We start from the raw sequence: 17,941 nt of genomic DNA, 5'->3' as shown, positions 1-17,941 counted from the left end.
CCAACTTTGTTTCAAGGTTCTCCAGGATATTTTGGTTTTTTAGTTTTGATGGAACAATATTTGGTCTAAATTGGCCTTCCTCAACATCAACATCAGGCATTCTAGAAACAACCTTTACACCATCCACCAAGGCCACAACTGAATCCCTCTCATAATAAGGTTTTAGCATGTTTACATGACAGAGTTGTGTTTTCTTGCGTCTATCTGGTGTTTTGATTATATATGTTAGATCAGTCACTCGAGATTCAATAACATAGGGTCCAGAAAAACGAGCTTGCAAGGGATTATTTTGGCTAGGGAAAAATACCAACACCTTTTGCCCCACTGCGAATGTCCTAGGCCGAGCACGTCTATCAAAATATGTCTTCATTCTTATCTGGCTTGTTTTCAGATTCTCTCTCGCTAGCTGGCAGACTCTCTCCAACCGAGTTTTAAATTTTTGGACATAGTCCAACAGACTCAAGTGAACTTCCTCATTAACCCATTGCTCTCTCAACAACTCCAAAGGTCCTCTCACCCTATGTCCAAACACAAGCTCAAACGGACTAAATCCTATTGACTCCTGGATTGATTCTCTAACGGCAAACAAAAGTAAATGGATACCTTCGTCCCAATCCTTGGTGTTTTCAAAGCAATAAGTCTTCAGCATATTTTTGAGAGTAGAATGAAATCTCTCCAGAGCTCCTTGAGATTCTGGGTGATATGCAGATGAGACAATCTGCTTTGCTCCCAGCTCATAGACTATTTGTTGAAAAATTTTTGACATAAAATTACTACCTTGATCAGATTGGATTTCTTTTGGCAAACCAAACAAGGTAAAAAATTTTACAAGAGCCTTTGACACCGTCTTGGCCTTAATATTTCTAAGGGATATTGCCTCTGGAAATCTAGAAGTGGCACACATGATGGTTAACAAATACTGATTTCCAGTCTTAGACTTTGGTAATGGGCCAACACAGTCCACAATCACCTTCGAAAAGGGCTCATCAAAAGCAGGAATTGGTTTCAAAGGAGCCACAGGGGGTTTTTGATTTGGTTTACCTACCATCTGACATGTGTGGCAGGTTCGACAAAACATCACCACATCTTTTCTCAAACCAGGCCAATAGAATTGTTTCAAGATCTTCCCTACAGTTTTATTCACACCAAAATGACCACCCAAAGGCATACTATGGGCCAGGTTTAAAATCTCATCCCTATGAACTTTAGGAACAACAACCTGATGAATAACTTCCCATTCCTCAGTAACAGGAACATGAGGAGGTCTCCATTTCCTCATTAACACTCCATTTTTGACATAGTATCCAGTTGGCACTTTTTCAATCTCCTCACATGAGAGTGCTTTTTCTTTCAATTCTGTCAATTCAGGGTCCTTTGTCTGTTCCACCATAAAATCCTTCCTCGACAAAGACAAATCTTTAAATTCAGGCTCACTATAAGGATGTTGATCCTCCAGTGAAGACAGAAAAGTCTCAGATAAGGCATCATAATTTTCTTCCTGTTTAGGACTGTCACAAGGAATCACATCAGACTGCACCGGACTGTCTGTCTTGGCTAATTCTCTAGCTCTAGCTCGAGTCACCGCACATGATGGGTAAACATCTGGATCATTCTCAGACTCATCAATCCTTGGTTTGGTTGTTAACCGTACCACAGGATCACTTTCTCCATCTGCAAGGTCATTTCCCAATAACAAAGAAACTCCTTCCACTGGCAAACTAGGTCTTATCCCTATCTCGACTGGTCCTTCTACGAACTTTGACTTTAAAATCACCCTGTGAAAAGGGACAGACATGGTCTCACCTGTAACGCCTCGTACTAGATTTACTTCACCAGTGTCACTTTCTTCACCAAAATTTAAAACACTGTCCAGCAAGAGAGATTGACTAGCCCCAGTATCTCTAAGAATTTTCACTGGCACCTGGGGTGACTCATCATTCAGTGAAACAAAACCCTCTGATACATACAAACGGAATTCTTTTCTCACCTCCTCCAACTTTTCCGCTTTTACCTCTTGCAAGGACTGATCTTTAACAGCATCTCCTAAACCTTTTTGATTTTTAATTGCCTGAAAGCAAGCATTGGGCCCAGCTTCCTTCTTTTTCTTCAAAAGGGCACAATTAGATATCACGTGGCCAGGTTTCCTACAGTAATAACAAGTACGCTCAACAGGTTTCTCCAGCCCTGGCTTCTTTTCATCTTTTCCTTTTTGATTACCTCCCAATTTAATCTCCGGTTTACCTGGATTGTCTTTGTAACTCTTTTGAAAGGTTTTAGGTTGTCCCCATTTGGATTTATGGGTTAAAGCATAATCATCTGCCAACCTAGCAGTTTCTTGTAAAGTTTCCACTGCCTTTTCATTTAAATATGTTGTTAATTCAGCTGGAACACATCTTTTAAAGTCTTCCACTAGTATCAATTCTGTCAATTTATCATAATCCCCATCTACATTTTTAGCCAGGCACCATCGTTCAAAACATATTCTCTTTCCATTGGCAAATTCCATATAAGTCTGATCTGCAGATTTCCTCAAGTCTCTGAATTTTTGTCTATAAGCCTCAGGGACCAATTCATAGGCCTTCAAAATAGCTTGTTTTACCTTGGTATAATCAGCTGCATCCTCAGCAGACAAAGCAGAATAAGCTTTTTGAGCTTTACCTTTAATCACACTCTGTACCATAAGAGCCCATCCTTTCCTTGGCCAGTTTGAACTCACAGCAACCTTTTCAAAATGTTGGAAATACTGATCAACCTGATCTTCTTCAAACGGAGGGACTAATCGAACCTCCCTGCTGGCTGAAAAGCCATCATCAGAATCAGATTCCGAACTCCTACGCTTCATTTGTAACTCATGCTGCCTCTTTTTCTCCTCGTTATCCAGCTCCATCCTCCTCAATTCCATCTGCTTCATTGCTAGATCAGCCTCTATCTTCATCTGAGTTAGCTTTTGTTCGGCCTCTATCTTTAACTGGGTTTGCTCTCGTTCGGCCTCTAATCTCTTTTCCTCTCGTTCAGCCTCTAATCTCTTTTGTTCTCGTTCAGCCTCTAATCTCTTTTGTTCTCGTTCAGCCTCTAATCTCTTTTGTTCTCGTTCAGCCTCTAATTTATTTTGCTCTCGTTCAGCCTCTATCTTTGCCAGCTGCACCTGTGCCTCAGAAATTGCTATTTCACTGCCAGGAAACTGTTTTAACACTTCCTTCTCAAACACCTTCTTTTCCACATAATGGCCAGCTATCAATCTCTGAATATCTGCCTTTCTCATAGACTGCTTTACTTCTGTAAGGTTTAGCCTTGTAGCAATCTTTATCAAATCATCCTTTTTTCGCCACCTCCAATCCCTTTTGGGTTGGTGACTCCAAAAATGCCTTAATATCCATTGCTGCTGGTTTCCACACACACAAGCCAATTACAAAGAATTTATCAGACCTCCCTCAAAATCTTTGGATTGAATCCCGAACAAATCTCGTCAATCTGGGGAACGATCCCAGACGACACTCGTTAACCTTGGGAACTATCCCGGACGAGCCCCCAATTTTGTCACAAACCAGCAACAAAAGAAACACACTGAGCATGATTCAGTGTTAAAAACTATTTTATTAATCACTACTTATGATAATACGTAAAATAAAAGTTAAAAAAAAATGTTAGTATGTTAGAATTCAAGAATGTTAAACCTCGAACGTTAACCCCAAAACTAAACTCTTCGTGTGTGTGTGTGACAAAGTCCAAAACTCCCAGTTCCGGAATGGTTCTTAAAGTTCAGTTCCGCAAGCCATAAGGTGAAACATGAGCAAGGGCTTCTTCAACAACCACCGTTGTCTGAAGATAAGATGTAGATGTAGAAAAACATAGAGAGAGTACATACGAAATCCAGATGTTCCACGATGGAACCCAAACGACACTTCAGTGTTTACTCGGTAGTGACTTCCTCACCCCGAAAAGCATCCGAACCGTGGTCGTCCACACACAAATACCTGTTTCCTTCTACAGGTCAGCAACAAAGTGAACTCCACCGGATTACTTCCAACTTCCATACATGGATTTCTATGGCAAACACAGTTATTGTTTCTCATCCATCGATAGAGAAAACAAGCAGGCTGGTGTCTCTCTCCCTTCTCTCTCTCTCTCCTTCTTCTTCTGCCTTCTTCAACAACGTCATTACGTCCTTTATCTTCTATTGACGTAAGCACGCCCCACACACACATACACACACACTCTCTATCTTAAAGGGACTTTCACTGAGTCCATAACAATCCAGGTCATTTATAAAAATCACAAATAGTAAGGGTCCCAGTACAGATCCCTGAAGTACACCACTGGTCACCGACCTCCACTCAGAATATGACCCTTCAACAACCACTCTTTGCCTTCTGTGGGCCAGCCAGTTCTGGATCCACACTGCAATGTCCCCTTGGATCCCATGTCTCCTCACCTTCTCCATAAGCTTCGCATGGGGTACCTTATCAAACGCCTTGCTGAAATCCATATACACTACATCTACTGCTCTCCCTTCATCGATGTGCTTAGTCACATCCTCAAAAAATTCAATCAGGCTCGTAAGGCAGGACCTGCCCTTAACGAAGCCATGCTGACTATTCCTAATCATTGATAGCTTTGATAGCTTTCCACAGGTACATTATAGAGTCAGAGGGGATTCTCAGTTCAAGTTTTAAGTTCATTCATGGGCATACATACCCAGGGTATAAACGCGATGAAAATTTGTTTTTTGCAGCAGCACAGTATATTACAAACATGACAACACCACGCAACCAGCTGACTTATCTCATTCCAGTACGCCTCCTTGTCACCATCTGTGATTCTGCCAACAACAGTGGTGTCATTGTCAAATTTGTAGATGGTGTTGGAGCTGTGCTTAGGTATAGAAAGAATATAGCAGGGGGCTAAGCCTGTGTTAGTGGTCAATAAGGTGGAGATGAGGTTTCTGATCCACATTGATTATGGTCTCCCAGACATTTAAGATCCTAAGGGGGCTTGACAGGATAGATGCTGAGATGTTTTCACCAGTGGGAGAGTCACGACCAAGGGGACATAGCTACAAAATAAGGGACCAGTCATTTAAAACTGAGGTGCAGAGAAATTTCTCTCAGAGGGTAGTGCATCTCTGGAATTCTCTGCCCCAGAGGGTGATGGAGGGAAGATCATTAGATGTATCTAAGATTGGGAATAGATAAATATTTGAAAGGTCGAGGAATTGAGGGTTATGGGGAACTGGCACAGTAGAGGAATTGAGGCTAGCATAAATCTGTCATGATCACATTGAACGGCGAGGTAGGCTTATGGTGATGACGGATGAGTACTTCCTTCCAAAACTGTCCCGATTCTCCGCATCATGGCCCCAAGCACTGTAGTGCATTACAAATGTAAATCCAATCTTATGACAGGTCTAGAACCCACAGAAGTGCTGAAAAAGAAACTTTTGATATCTGGAAACACCACACTCCAAAGATTAGCTAGGTGTCAACCTTGTCAAAAAACACTGAATGCTGAGCAAATGGGAAAGATTCCAAACATTAAAAAAATAAAAAGAACAAGCTATTAAACATCCTTCAGTAAGTAAAACATTAAAACATTTAAGTAAAGTCAAGCAATTAAAATAAAATGTCATTCTCCTGATACACGCTTGGTCCCACTGGGCAGTTCCTTTCTATCAAATGATTGTCCTCTTTGTTCCTGAGTCAAATCTAATCTCATGCAGGTTCATGGAATTGCCAGAATTTCGTGCAATGAGGAGTCCGACAGTGAAAACCCAAGTGAAAACCTGTCAAGATGTCTGGGACTTGAGTGTTTGCACATGCTTGTATAGGAGCTGTGAACTTCCTGACGTTTAGGTACAGGTTTTATGTGGAACTGAGTGCATTGCTTCAGAAAACTGAGGCCATCGTTTCCATCAATAATTGATTATGCTGCTTAGAATATTGGATTATGAATAATTTGCAATGAGTATTATAAATAACACAGTAAAGTGGAGATTAAGTGCTTAAAATGATTATGTAATTCAAATCAAGCCGCTTGAGTTAAGAGCATACTGGTTTTCCACATTTTGCATCCAGTGTTTATAGTGAGCACTCCAGAATGAGTGATAAAGATATTGTAGGTTTCAATAAACTCCTTCCCTGATGGATCTGTCTTAACCTTATTTGTACAAGGGTGGGATTTCCATTCCACACTAGACCCTCACTGAATAAGACTGATAATTTGGTAATTAGTGTTAATTTTATCCTCAAGCTATTAGAATTGAGTTGTGGCTCTGTATGATCAATTTCACTTGGAACCAATACTGCTTGTTAAGGAGAAAGGACCCTCATCTTTTAGATGCACGGTGAATTGGATCTTTGTTCTGTGCTGAAAGGACAGGATTTCTTAACTTGCCTGAGCCGCTTGATTTATTTTAATGGCATTTGTATTTTCTCTATTATCTTACTTTTAGGACACCTTAAAATAAATGTGCACATAACATGAATAGGTCACCATGCCACAGATAAAATGTCTGTTTCAAAGCCTGGCATGACACATAGACAGATACTTGTTAAGCAAGGAAGTAAATGCAACTGTGCGTAGAGTGGGATGTGAAGTTGAGGTTAACATCAGATCAGCCATGATCTTATGAAATAATGGGGCAGATTTGTGGGGCCAAATGACCTACTGCGTCTAATTTATATGTTCATATAGTATATATAAGAGTACAGCACAGTACGGGCCCTTCAGCCCACAATGTTGTGCCAACCAATATAAACCTTAGCCCCATTCAATCTATCGCCCTGTCCACTTCACCTCCCACAACCCTCTATTTTTCTTTCATCCATGTGCCTATCTAATAGTCTCTTAAATGACCCTATTGTATCGGCCCCTACCACCACCCACAGCAGTGCATTCCAGGCACCAATATCTTGGACTTGGGAAAATATAGAGCCATTTTAAAATACTAATCAATTGTATCTTAATATTATCTTAATATTTTTGTGTTAAACGACAGATATATCTTAAGGAGGACTTTTGAGCAAAAGTGTTTGGTGTCCATTTCCTTCTAATTTCAATTTTTCCCATTCTCTCCCAGGAGCATATACTATCTCTATAGTTCCATTCATGATGTGAGGTGGTCCCAACACACTTTACAAGCAAAGAAATACTTCTGAAGTCTCGCCACTCTCATAACTTTGGAAACGCGGGAGCACACTAAGGTCACACAAAACTGATAAATGCAACTGCAGCCAGAAAATCCGTTTTGAATATTATTTATTTGTTGACAGAATGTGGAGATCACTTCCAATGCTTGCATTTATTATCCATGTCTAACTACCCTTGAACTCAGGAAGCAGTAAAAAATCAATCACATCAATGGATCGAGTTACAAAAAGGGCAGACCAGGTAGGGCAGTAGATTTCTTTCCTTGAAGGACATTAGTGAACCAAACAAGTATTATGAGATCAGTAGTTTCATGGTTACTCTTACTGAGACTAGCTTTATTTCATGATTTAACTGCAAGAATTTAAATTTCCCAGCTACTTTGGCAGGATTTAAAAGTGTCAAAGGATCCATGATCTAGAACTGACTGCTAGTCCAGTAACTTAAGCACTCGAGGGCTAAATATTGTCTGTGACATCAAGGAGAACTTCCCTGATCCTCTATGAAATATCCTCATTATATGTTTTACAGTCAGTATGAGGGCTACTAGAAGGCTTCAGTTTCATGTGTAAGGAATGATTCCACAGTTAATAGCGTATCCGTAGGAAATAGCTCAAGCAGACATTCCATATCTGAGTGTCAGCAGATCATTCGACCATGGAGGGCATCATTGTCGGCTAACTTCTCATTTCACCAGATGCCCACAGGCACCTTTTCTGACAATGATCTCAAGAAAGGTAATGAGGATCATATTCCTGGGCTGGTACGACGACAGATTAGGAGACCCGTTGTTGATCCCTGGATGACACTGAAGCAATGGGAGAAATTAGACCAATGGTAGCAACGAACCAGCTGCCTTACTTGATATCAGCTGATTCAGTGTCATCCAGGGATCAACAATGGGTCTCCTAATCTGTTGTTGTACCTGCCCAAGAACCAGTAGCTCATAACGGACCTCGGCTTAACTAAACTTGGAAGCCAACATTAGCTGTTCTGAATAAATATACACAAAACCAACATTTTACTCATAATAAATGTTTGCTGAGCTTCTGTCTGCAATAGAAAGGCACCTTCTCTTCCCAACCAACAACATTCTCCAAATCCATGCACATTCCCCCCACCTGGAAGGGGGACTAGAAAAATCATAGTTGTGAAATATGGCACCTTCATCAACTTGTCCAGGGACCCCAAACCCCATCTGGCACCCAGCACCACCTCCCCCACCCACCAAACAAAAATACATATGCTTTTTATTAATTTCCCTGCTTAGCCATTTTGTAATCTTCATCACCATGAGCAACACTTTGTTTGCAAGTGTTATTATCTTTGAACAATAGTACACCATCTCTAACACAAACAAGGACCTTTACAGGAGCTTAATCAAACAACAATTAATTGAACTAATTGCATAACTATAGAGTTGGATGATCAAAATATTGGTTAATGATTTAAACAGCAATCTAACAAGTCTGGAAACTTCTTAAGTTATCTGATTGATTGTGATACTGTTAAGTTATGTTAAACACTGAAGCTGATATAACAGCCAACAGTTCAACAGAGGGCCAATAGCTGTAAGGTTTATCTACAAAACATTTATTACAAATAACCAGTGGCTGCAAAGCATCTCAGGATGTGATGTATAAATGAAGTTCATCAGTTAGTTTTCTCTGCTCTGACTACCAGAAGGACATAGAAATACCAGTGGTGAGTAGTATACTTGTCTTTAATATTGAAGTATTTTTAAGACTAAGATTATAATTTCCAAAATGAATATAATGACATATTGTACAATCTGACTTGAAGTTCCACATTTGTCAAAAACAATACAAATATACTTCCAAGAATGGAACATTTCCATAAGGTGTCTCAAAGTTTTTATGTCTTAATGTTTCTACTCAAAGTGCTTCATTTGTCTTAAATACAAAAGCAATTTTATATTATTTCCACATTATTCCCATTGAAATGAAACTGTCAACCTTGTGACTCATGAATCATTTTAAAAGTTGATGCAACATATGATAAGGCCATTTCGTTGTCAGAGTTATACAGATACGGTATGTAATGCAATGTACCTAATTAAGTCAAACGTATTTTCTTTGCCATGCAGACCTGTTGATCTTTGAATGAGAAATAAAATATACCACTCTTATCAATTAGGAGTCAAACCAAATCATTGAGAAATACCTGCCTTATATTTTAAGAACATAGAAAGTCCCAGTGGATTGGAAGGCAGCAAATGTAAAGTAGCTAGTCAAGAAAAGAAAGAGAAAATAGAGAAATACAGCCAGTTAGTCTGTCATCATTTATCAGGAAAATCCTGGAACCCATTAGTAATGGTAATTGAAAGTCTTAATGTGATTAGGCAGAGTCAACATGGTATTTTGAAAAAAAATCTTGTTTTACTAATCTAAGAGAGATTTTTGAGAATAGAATTAACAGGTTAGATAGAAGGAAACCATTGAATAAATATGTGGATTTTCAAAAGGAAACCAAAAATACCCCATGGAAAGTAAATTGGGAGGAAGATACGAAAAGTCTGCAAAGGAATATAGGTAGATTAAGCAAGTCAGCATGAAGGTAGAATATGGGATATAATGAGGGAAAATGGGTGGTTATTTATTTTGATAGGATATACAACAAAATGGTATTTTTGAAATTGTGAAAAACTAGCAAGAGTGGAGCACACAAGGATTTCTGAGAGCTGACACACAAAATGTAACAGGCAGGTACAACAAGCAAATAGGAAGAATGCTGTGAGGTTCAGTGGGACCATATCTGTATATCATGCAGTTTTGGTCTCAACGTTGAAGAATGCATATCCTTAGTTGGAGGTATCACAGTCCTTGGGCAGTGGATTCCAGATTCCCACACCCTCTGGTGAAAAAATCCCCCTTATGGTCCTGATGCAGGGTCTTGATCCAAAATGTTGATAGTTCCTTTCCCTCCCACAGATGCTGCTCAACTCTCTCACTTCCTCCAGCAGGTTGTTTGTTGCTCCAGATTCCAGCACCTGCAGTCTCTTGTGTCTCCATTAGCTATAATCATACTGAATGGCAGAGTAGACATAAGGGCCAGCTGTTTCCTATCTTATTATGATCTAGAGACTGTGATTACTTCAGTGTAGAATTTCTTCACTTTTCAATAGGTGTATTTTGATTCATATTTTACAGAATGATCCAATCAGGAAGAGTTCATCTGCCATTGAAGAAAGAACCATAATCATGGTCTCGAGTTTTGCACTACTCGTGTGCATTTTATTTTTCTTCTCTACCCATCCAGCTATAATATGGGGAGAAGCACTTAGGCCGGCAGCAGCCTCACCAATTATCCACAATAAGCCATTCATTGTGGTCTGGAACACACCTTCTGCCCACTGTAAAACTAAGTTTAACGTTGAGTTGGATCTGAATGCTTTTGATATTGTTGAAAATGCAAATGCGGACTTTGCGGGGCAAAACATCACTATATTCTATAAGTCAGAATTGGGTCGTTACCCATTCTATACTAAGGAGTTGATTCCAGTGAACGGCGGCCTTGTCCAGATTGCTAATCTGACTGAACACCTCAAGGTGGCTGCGGAAGACATTAACAATTTACTGGACGTGGACTTTCATGGTCTTGCTGTGATAGATTGGGAAGAATGGCGACCACTTTGGATCCGTAACTGGGGGAAGATGGATATCTACAGGAAAAAATCTGAAGAACTGGTTAGAAGAAAATTCCCTTCTTTACCTAAAAGTAAGGTTGTCCAGCTGGCCAAAGAGCAATTTCAAAATGCTGCAAAGAATTTTATGAGTGAAACACTAAAACTAGGACAGAAACTGAGACCCAAAGGTTTCTGGGGCTTCTATGAATTTCCAGAATGCTACAATTACTTTAAAAAGGATGCACCAACCAAGTACACAGGTCACTGCAGTCCAGAAGATATTCCAAGAAATAACCAGCTATCGTGGCTCTGGAAAGCATCGCGAAGCCTCTATCCCAGCATCTACATCAGTGAGGAGTTGAAGTCCACAATTAATACTCAGAAGTTTGTTCACTACCAGATTAAGGAGGCCCTCCGTGTTGCTGCCCTTAATCGAGTCAGCGAATCCCTGCCTGTCTTGCCCTATGCCAGATATGTACATACACAAACATTTGACTTCCTTACTAAGGTAAGCAAGACACTTTGGGACTCAATCTGCAATAGCTGAGTCATTTTACTGAATGCTATTTCACTTACTTTGGGACTATTTAAGTGAAATAGCATTCAGTAAAATGACTCAGCTATTGCAGATTGAGCGACTGAAATTCCAGTTCTATTTTCAGCCATTTGAGTATTTGGGCATTCCTTCTGTTTTGGGTAGATTAGGAACATAAGAAATAGGAGAAAGATGAGGCCAATTTGTCCCTTGAGCCTGCTTTGTCAGCATGATCAATACGATCTTGGCATCAACACTGTTTTCCCTCTCTCTACCCACACTAGGGAGCAAGCAAAGATGGAGAGACGTGAAGATGACAAAAATGGAAGAAGCAAAATTCCTTGGTTACACTACACTGTGTGAAAATGTCTGGGACCAGCTCACTTCACTTTACATGGTGCCTTGAGCTCTGGGATTCGCTCCTGTCACGAACCAGCAACAAAAGAAACACACTGAGCATGATTCAGTGTTAAAAACTATTTTATTAATCACTACTTATGATAATACGTAAAATAAAAGTAAAAATGTTAGTATGTTAGAATTCAAAAATGTTAAACCTCGAACGTTAACCCCAAAACTAAACTCTTCATGTGTGTGTGTGACAAAGTCCAAAACTCCCAGTTCCGGAATGGTTCTTAAAGTTCAGTTCCGCAAGCCATAAGGTGAAACATGAGCAAGGGCTTCTTCAACAACCACCGTTGTCTGAAGATAAGATGTAGATGTAGAAAAACATAGAGAGAGTACATACGAAATCCAAATGTTCCACGATGGAACCCAAACGACACTTCAGTGTTTACTCGGTAGTGACTTCCTCACCCCGAAAGCATCCGAACCGTGGTCGTCCACACATAAATACCTGTTTCCTTCTACAGGTCAGCAACAAAGTGAACTCCACCGGATTACTTCCAACTTCCATACATGGGTTTCAGTGGCAAACACAGTTATTGTTTCTCATCCATCGATAGAGAAAACAAGCAGGCTGGTGTCTCTCTCTCCTTCTTCTGACTTCTTCAACAACGTCATTACGTCCTTTATCTTCTATTGACGTAAGCACGCCCCACACACACATACACACACACTCTCTATCTTAAAGGGACTTTCACTGAGTCCGTAACACTCCCTAAATCTTTTTACCTCAACTTTTGGTCACCTGTCCCAATATTTCCTACATACTTTGTGTGCTTGATAACTCCCGAACACCTTGAGACACTGTACTATGCTCAAGGTTCTATATGAAAGCAAGTTGTCATTTTAGGATGATTGTCCAGTTTGGCCATGGAAGAATTGAATTTGGTCCAAAGACTATGTGCTTATCAATGATCTTGAACCACATGATAAAAGGTAATGAAAAGCAGCTCAAGCTCGTGTGCTTCTCTTTGCAAATGACAAATATTTAAGTAAAACAATAACTTAAAGATTGTTTTCCTGTCCTTAGGTAGTTCCTCAAGGTCAGGAATAACTTGCTTCTACTCCAGTTCTGAGAGTTCTGAGGTGGCTGATGAAGCCAATGTGGAACCTGCAGTCTCTGCCACAGATTGGGCAGAAGCTGCTTGATGAGTGGATAACTTGGGAGGTGATGCGTTTCCTAAACATTTTACACATGGCTTCTTTGCGCTCTATGTGGGTATATTCTTGTGGACCACTCCGTGTGAGACTATTAGTCCATCCTGTGTGAAAGTTGTGTGGCGGCAAACAGAAACACAGGAGCCTGAGCTGCTTTTCATCACCTTTTATCACTTGGTTTAAGATCATTGATAAGCACTGGAGAGCTTCTGCATTTCATTGGTTTTTGCTGTTTCGTGTGATGCTGTTTTTCTGCAAAGAACTAGACACAGAGGTTTAAGGAAAGGAAGTGGAGGTTTAAAGGGAATCTGAGGAAGAATGTTTTTCACCCAGAAGATGGTTGAAATCCAGACCGAACTGGGTGGTGAAAGCAGGTACTCTCACAACATTTCAGGAATATCTACAGGTGGACATGAATTGCCAATGCACATAAGGCTTTGGACCAAGTGCTGGAAAATGGAAGTAATATAGATGAATAACTGATGGTCAGCATGGACATGGTGGGCCAAATGGCCTGTTTCTCTGCTGTATGACTTTATAACTATGAGGATGTAATGATTCAAACAATACATAATGTATAATTTGCATCTTTGTTATTCTTCTTTCAGACAGACTTGATACACACCATCGGGGAGAGTGCAGCCATGGGGACTTCTGGAGTGGTTCTATGGGGGAAAACGAATAATGTACGCACCATGGTGAGTATTTCATTCTCACAGCTGTAAACAAATTCAGGCAAATACTGCAACTGTTTTGATGCAGTAGAGTACAAGAAAATGGGATTTTTTACTTTTCAATTGAAACATGATATTTTGTGATCATCAATATGTTTGAGAGGCAACTCGTCTTGAATTTAAGGATTAAATAGTTAGATTTCCTTTGTTGAAGCCTGCTTTTTAAACAATTATTTCAAAGCCTCACTCAAAGCATTGAATGCTTGGTATAAAGCATTCTGCAGCAGGTGGTGAGGGAACCAACAAGAGGGAAAACCTGCTTGATTTTGTCCTCACCAATATACCTGTCGCAGATGCCTCTGTCCAGACAGTGTCGGTAGGAGTGACCACCACACAGTCCTTGTGGAGATGATATTCTGTCTTCACAGTGAAAATACACTTCATTGTGACATGTGGCACAACCACCACACTACATGGGGCAGACTGCAAACAGATCTAGAACTCAGGTCTGGGCATCCACGAGGCACTGTGGGCCATCAGCAGCAGCAGAATTGTATCTAACCACAATCTCCAAATTCATTGCCTGACACATCCCCCACTCTACCATCACCATCCAGCCAGGGGATCACCTTGGTTCAATGAAGAGTGCAGAAGGGTACACCAGGAGTAGGGCCAGGCATACCTCAGAATGAGGGATCAACCTGGTGAAGCTACAAAACAGGACTACTTGCATGCCAAACAACATACACAGCATGGAACAGACAGAGCAAAGTGATCCCACAACCACAATGGATAAGATCTGAGTTCTGCAGTCCTGCCACAACTAGTCGTGAATAACAGTGGACAACCGAACAGCTTATTAGAGGAGCAAGCTCCACTAATATCCCGAATCTCAACAACAAGGGAGCCAGCACATCAGTGCAAAAGAGAAAGCTGAAGCATAGATCGCATGGAATCCAAGGAGAGCTGGCTAATTGGATACACAATTGGCTAGATAGTAGAAAGCAAAGGGAGATGTTGGAAGGTTGTTTCTTGGACTGGAGGCCTGTGGCTAGTGGTGTGCCTCAGGGGTCAGTGCTGAGCCTATTGTTGTTTGTCATCTATATCAACGGTTTGGATAAAAATGTACAGGGCATGGTTAGTAAGTTTGCAGATGACACTAAAATAGGTGTAATGGTGGACAATGAAGAAGGTTATCAAAAATTACAGTGAGATCTTGATCAGCTGAGTAAGTGGGCTGAGGAATGGCAAATACAGCTTACTTCATGAAAGAGCGAGGTGTTGCATTTTGGAAAGTGAAATCCAGGACAGACTTTCACAGTGAACAGCAGGGCCCTGGGGAGTGTTGAAGAAGAGAGGAAACTTGGAGTACAAGTACATGGTTCACTGAATGTGGAGTCACAAGTAGACAGGGTAATGAAGAAGGCTTTTGGCACGCTGGCCTTCATAAGTCAGGGCGTTGAGTATAAAAGTTGGGAGGTCATGGTGCAGTTGTACAGGATGCTGGTGAGGCCGCACTTGGAGTATTGTGTTCAGCTCTGGTCACCCTGCTATAGGAAAGATGTTATTAAACTGGAAAGAGTGCAGAAAAGTTTCACAAGGATGTTGCCAGACTTGAGAGACTGAGTTATAGGGAGAGGTTGGACAGGCTCGGACTTTATTCCTTAGAGCATAGGAGACTGAGAGGTGATCTTATAGAGGTGTATAAAATCATAAGGGGCATAGATAGGGTGAATGTACTCAGACTTTTTCCTAAGGATGGGCAAATCAAGAACTAAGGGCAAAGGTTTAAGTTAAGAGGGGAAAGATTTAATAGGAACTTGAGGGCCAACTTTTTTCACACAAAGGGTAGTATCTATGTGGAATGAACTGCCAGAGGAAGCGGTTGAGGCAGGTATAATAACAACTTTTAAAAGACAGTTGGACAGGTACATGGATTGGAAAGGTTTAGAAGGTTATGGGCCAAACACTAGCAAATGGGACCAGCTTGGATGGGGAATCTTGGTCGGCAAGGACCAGTTGAGCCAAAGAGCCTGTTTCCGTGCTGTATGACTATGACTCCATTTGCAAGAATCTTCTGCCAGAAGTGCTGAGTGGATGATCATTCTTGTCCTCCTCTAGTGATCCCCAACATAACTGATGCCAGATTTCAGCCAATTGGATTTATTCCATGTAACATCAAGAAATGCTTAAAGGCATTGGGTTAAGCAAAGGCTATGGACCCTGATAACATCCTGGCAGTGGTATGAGAGCTATCTCCAGAACTTGCTGCATTCTTGGCCAAGCTGTGCCAGTAGAGGTACAACACTGGCATCTACCCACCAATGTGGAAAATTGCCCAGGTATGTCCTGTCCACAGGAAGCAGTACAAATCCAACCTGGCCACCTACTGCCCCATGAGTCTACTCTGTATCATTGGCTAAGTTATGGAAGGGGGAATCAACAGCACTATCAGGTGGCACTTGCTTAACCACAACCTGCTCACAGAAGGTCACTTTGGGTTTTGCCAAAGTCACTCAGCTCTGATCTCATCACAGCCTTTGTCCAAACATGGACAAAAGAGCTGAACTCCAGAGGTGAAGTGAGAGTTAATGCCATTGATATCAAAACAGCATTTGATTGAGTATGGCATCAAGGAGCCCTGGCTAAACTGGAGTCAATGGGAATCGAGGAGAAAACCCTCCATTGGTTGGAATCATACCTAACACAAAGGAAGGTGGCTGTGGTGGTTGGAAGTCAATCATCTCAGCCACAGAACATCTCCGCAGGAGTTCCTCAGGGCGGTGTCCTAGGCCCAACCACCTTCAGCTTCTTTATCAGTGATCTTCCTTCAATCAGAAGATCAGAAGTAGGGATGTTCACTGATGACAGCAATTGTTCAGTACCATTCACGACTCCTCAGACAGTGAAGCAGTCACATCCAAATGCAGCATGACTTGGACAATTTCCAGGCCTGGGCTGATAGGTAGCAAGTAACTTTCACACCACACAGCTGCAAGGCAGTTTCACAAGAGAAAATCTAGCTATCACCCCCATTCAATGGTATTACCATCACTAAATCCCTCACTATCAATATCCTTGGGTTACAATCGGCCAGAAACTGAATTGGAGTAGCCATATACACAATGTGGCCACAAGAGCAGGTGAGAGGCTAAGAATTCTGTAGCGAGTAACTTGCCTTCTAACACCCCAAGATCTGTCCAGCATCTACAAGACTCAAGTCAGGAGTGTGACTGAATACTCCCCACTTGCCAGGATGAGTGCAGCTTCAACAGCACACAAGAAGCTCAACATCATAGAGGACAAAGCAACCTGCTTGATAGGCACCCCATCCACATTCATTCACTCACTCCACCAATGAAACAAAGTAGCAGCAGTTTGTACCATCTACAGGATGCATTGCAGCAACTCACCAAGAGTCCTTAGACAGCACCTTCCAAATCCACCATCTCTACCAGCTAGGAGGATAAGGGTAGCAAAAGCACGGGGAACACCACTATGTGGAAGTTGCCCTCCAAGCCACACCCAATCCTGACTTAGAAATATATTGCCGTTCCTTCACCTTCACTGCATCAAAATCCTGGAACATTGTGGGTACACCCACACCTCAAGGACTGCAGTGGTTCAAGAAGGCAGCTCACCACCACCTCCTCAAGGGATGGATGATTAAATGCTGGCTTAGGCTGCGAAGACAACATCCATTGATTGAATAAAAAAAAGCTGTCAAAGAGACACACAGTCTAAGAATAGTAAAACTATAGCTGTGAGCTACATTCTATATTCTGCGACAAATCAGCCACAGAACATATTAGCAGTTTTTTTCATCCACAATGTTTGATATCCAGGTCAGGTTATCCATTGGGATCTTCTCATCATGGATAAGAACCTACATGTAACTCCATGGATAAATCCTTTAGGATTCTTGGACCTTCTCTAAAAATTATGGCTTTTTCTATAAAGTTGAAAGTATTAAATCAGTGATTAAATGTTCTAATGCAGGTTTGTACTCGTATTTTGTGTTTTTCTATTAGGAGCATTGTGAGGCACTGAAAGAATACATTGACCAGGAGCTTGGAAGATATGTTCTAAACACCACTACAGCTGCCGCGTTGTGCAGCAAAACTTTGTGCAGTGGCCATGGACGATGTGTGCGGCAAGACCCTGAATCCCAAACCTATCTGCACCTCAATCCCAGAAGCTTTGAGATTTTCTCTGTTCTTACATCCTCTGGCTCTGCATTAACAGCCCGTGGAGCCCTGAATTCTGAAGATGTGCAAAACATGAAAGAGCAGTTCACATGCCACTGCTACAAGGGGTGGACAGGATCCCATTGCCAGAATAGATTCATTTAGAGTAAGAAATCAATAGTTATTTATCCTC

The 17,941-nt window shown here is 41.2% G+C and overlaps 1 protein-coding gene across 1 annotated transcript; it reads left to right on the top strand.

Moving 5' to 3' along the window:
• Window positions 1–10,364: 10,364 nt before the first annotated feature.
• Window positions 10,365–17,913, top strand: LOC127571310 (hyaluronidase-like). Its single transcript, XM_052017582.1, has 3 exons — window positions 10,365–11,297; window positions 13,496–13,585; window positions 17,593–17,913. Exons 1-3 carry the CDS (start codon window positions 10,365–10,367, stop codon window positions 17,911–17,913), a joined length of 1,344 nt encoding a protein of 447 aa, XP_051873542.1.
• Window positions 17,914–17,941: the final 28 nt, after the last annotated feature.

This window comes from Pristis pectinata, chromosome 6, assembly GCF_009764475.1.
Source record: "Pristis pectinata isolate sPriPec2 chromosome 6, sPriPec2.1.pri, whole genome shotgun sequence".
NCBI lineage: Eukaryota > Metazoa > Chordata > Chondrichthyes > Rhinopristiformes > Pristidae > Pristis > Pristis pectinata.
The sequence above is the reverse complement of the archived record's forward strand: the minus strand, read 5'-3'. Positions and strand labels throughout refer to the sequence as shown.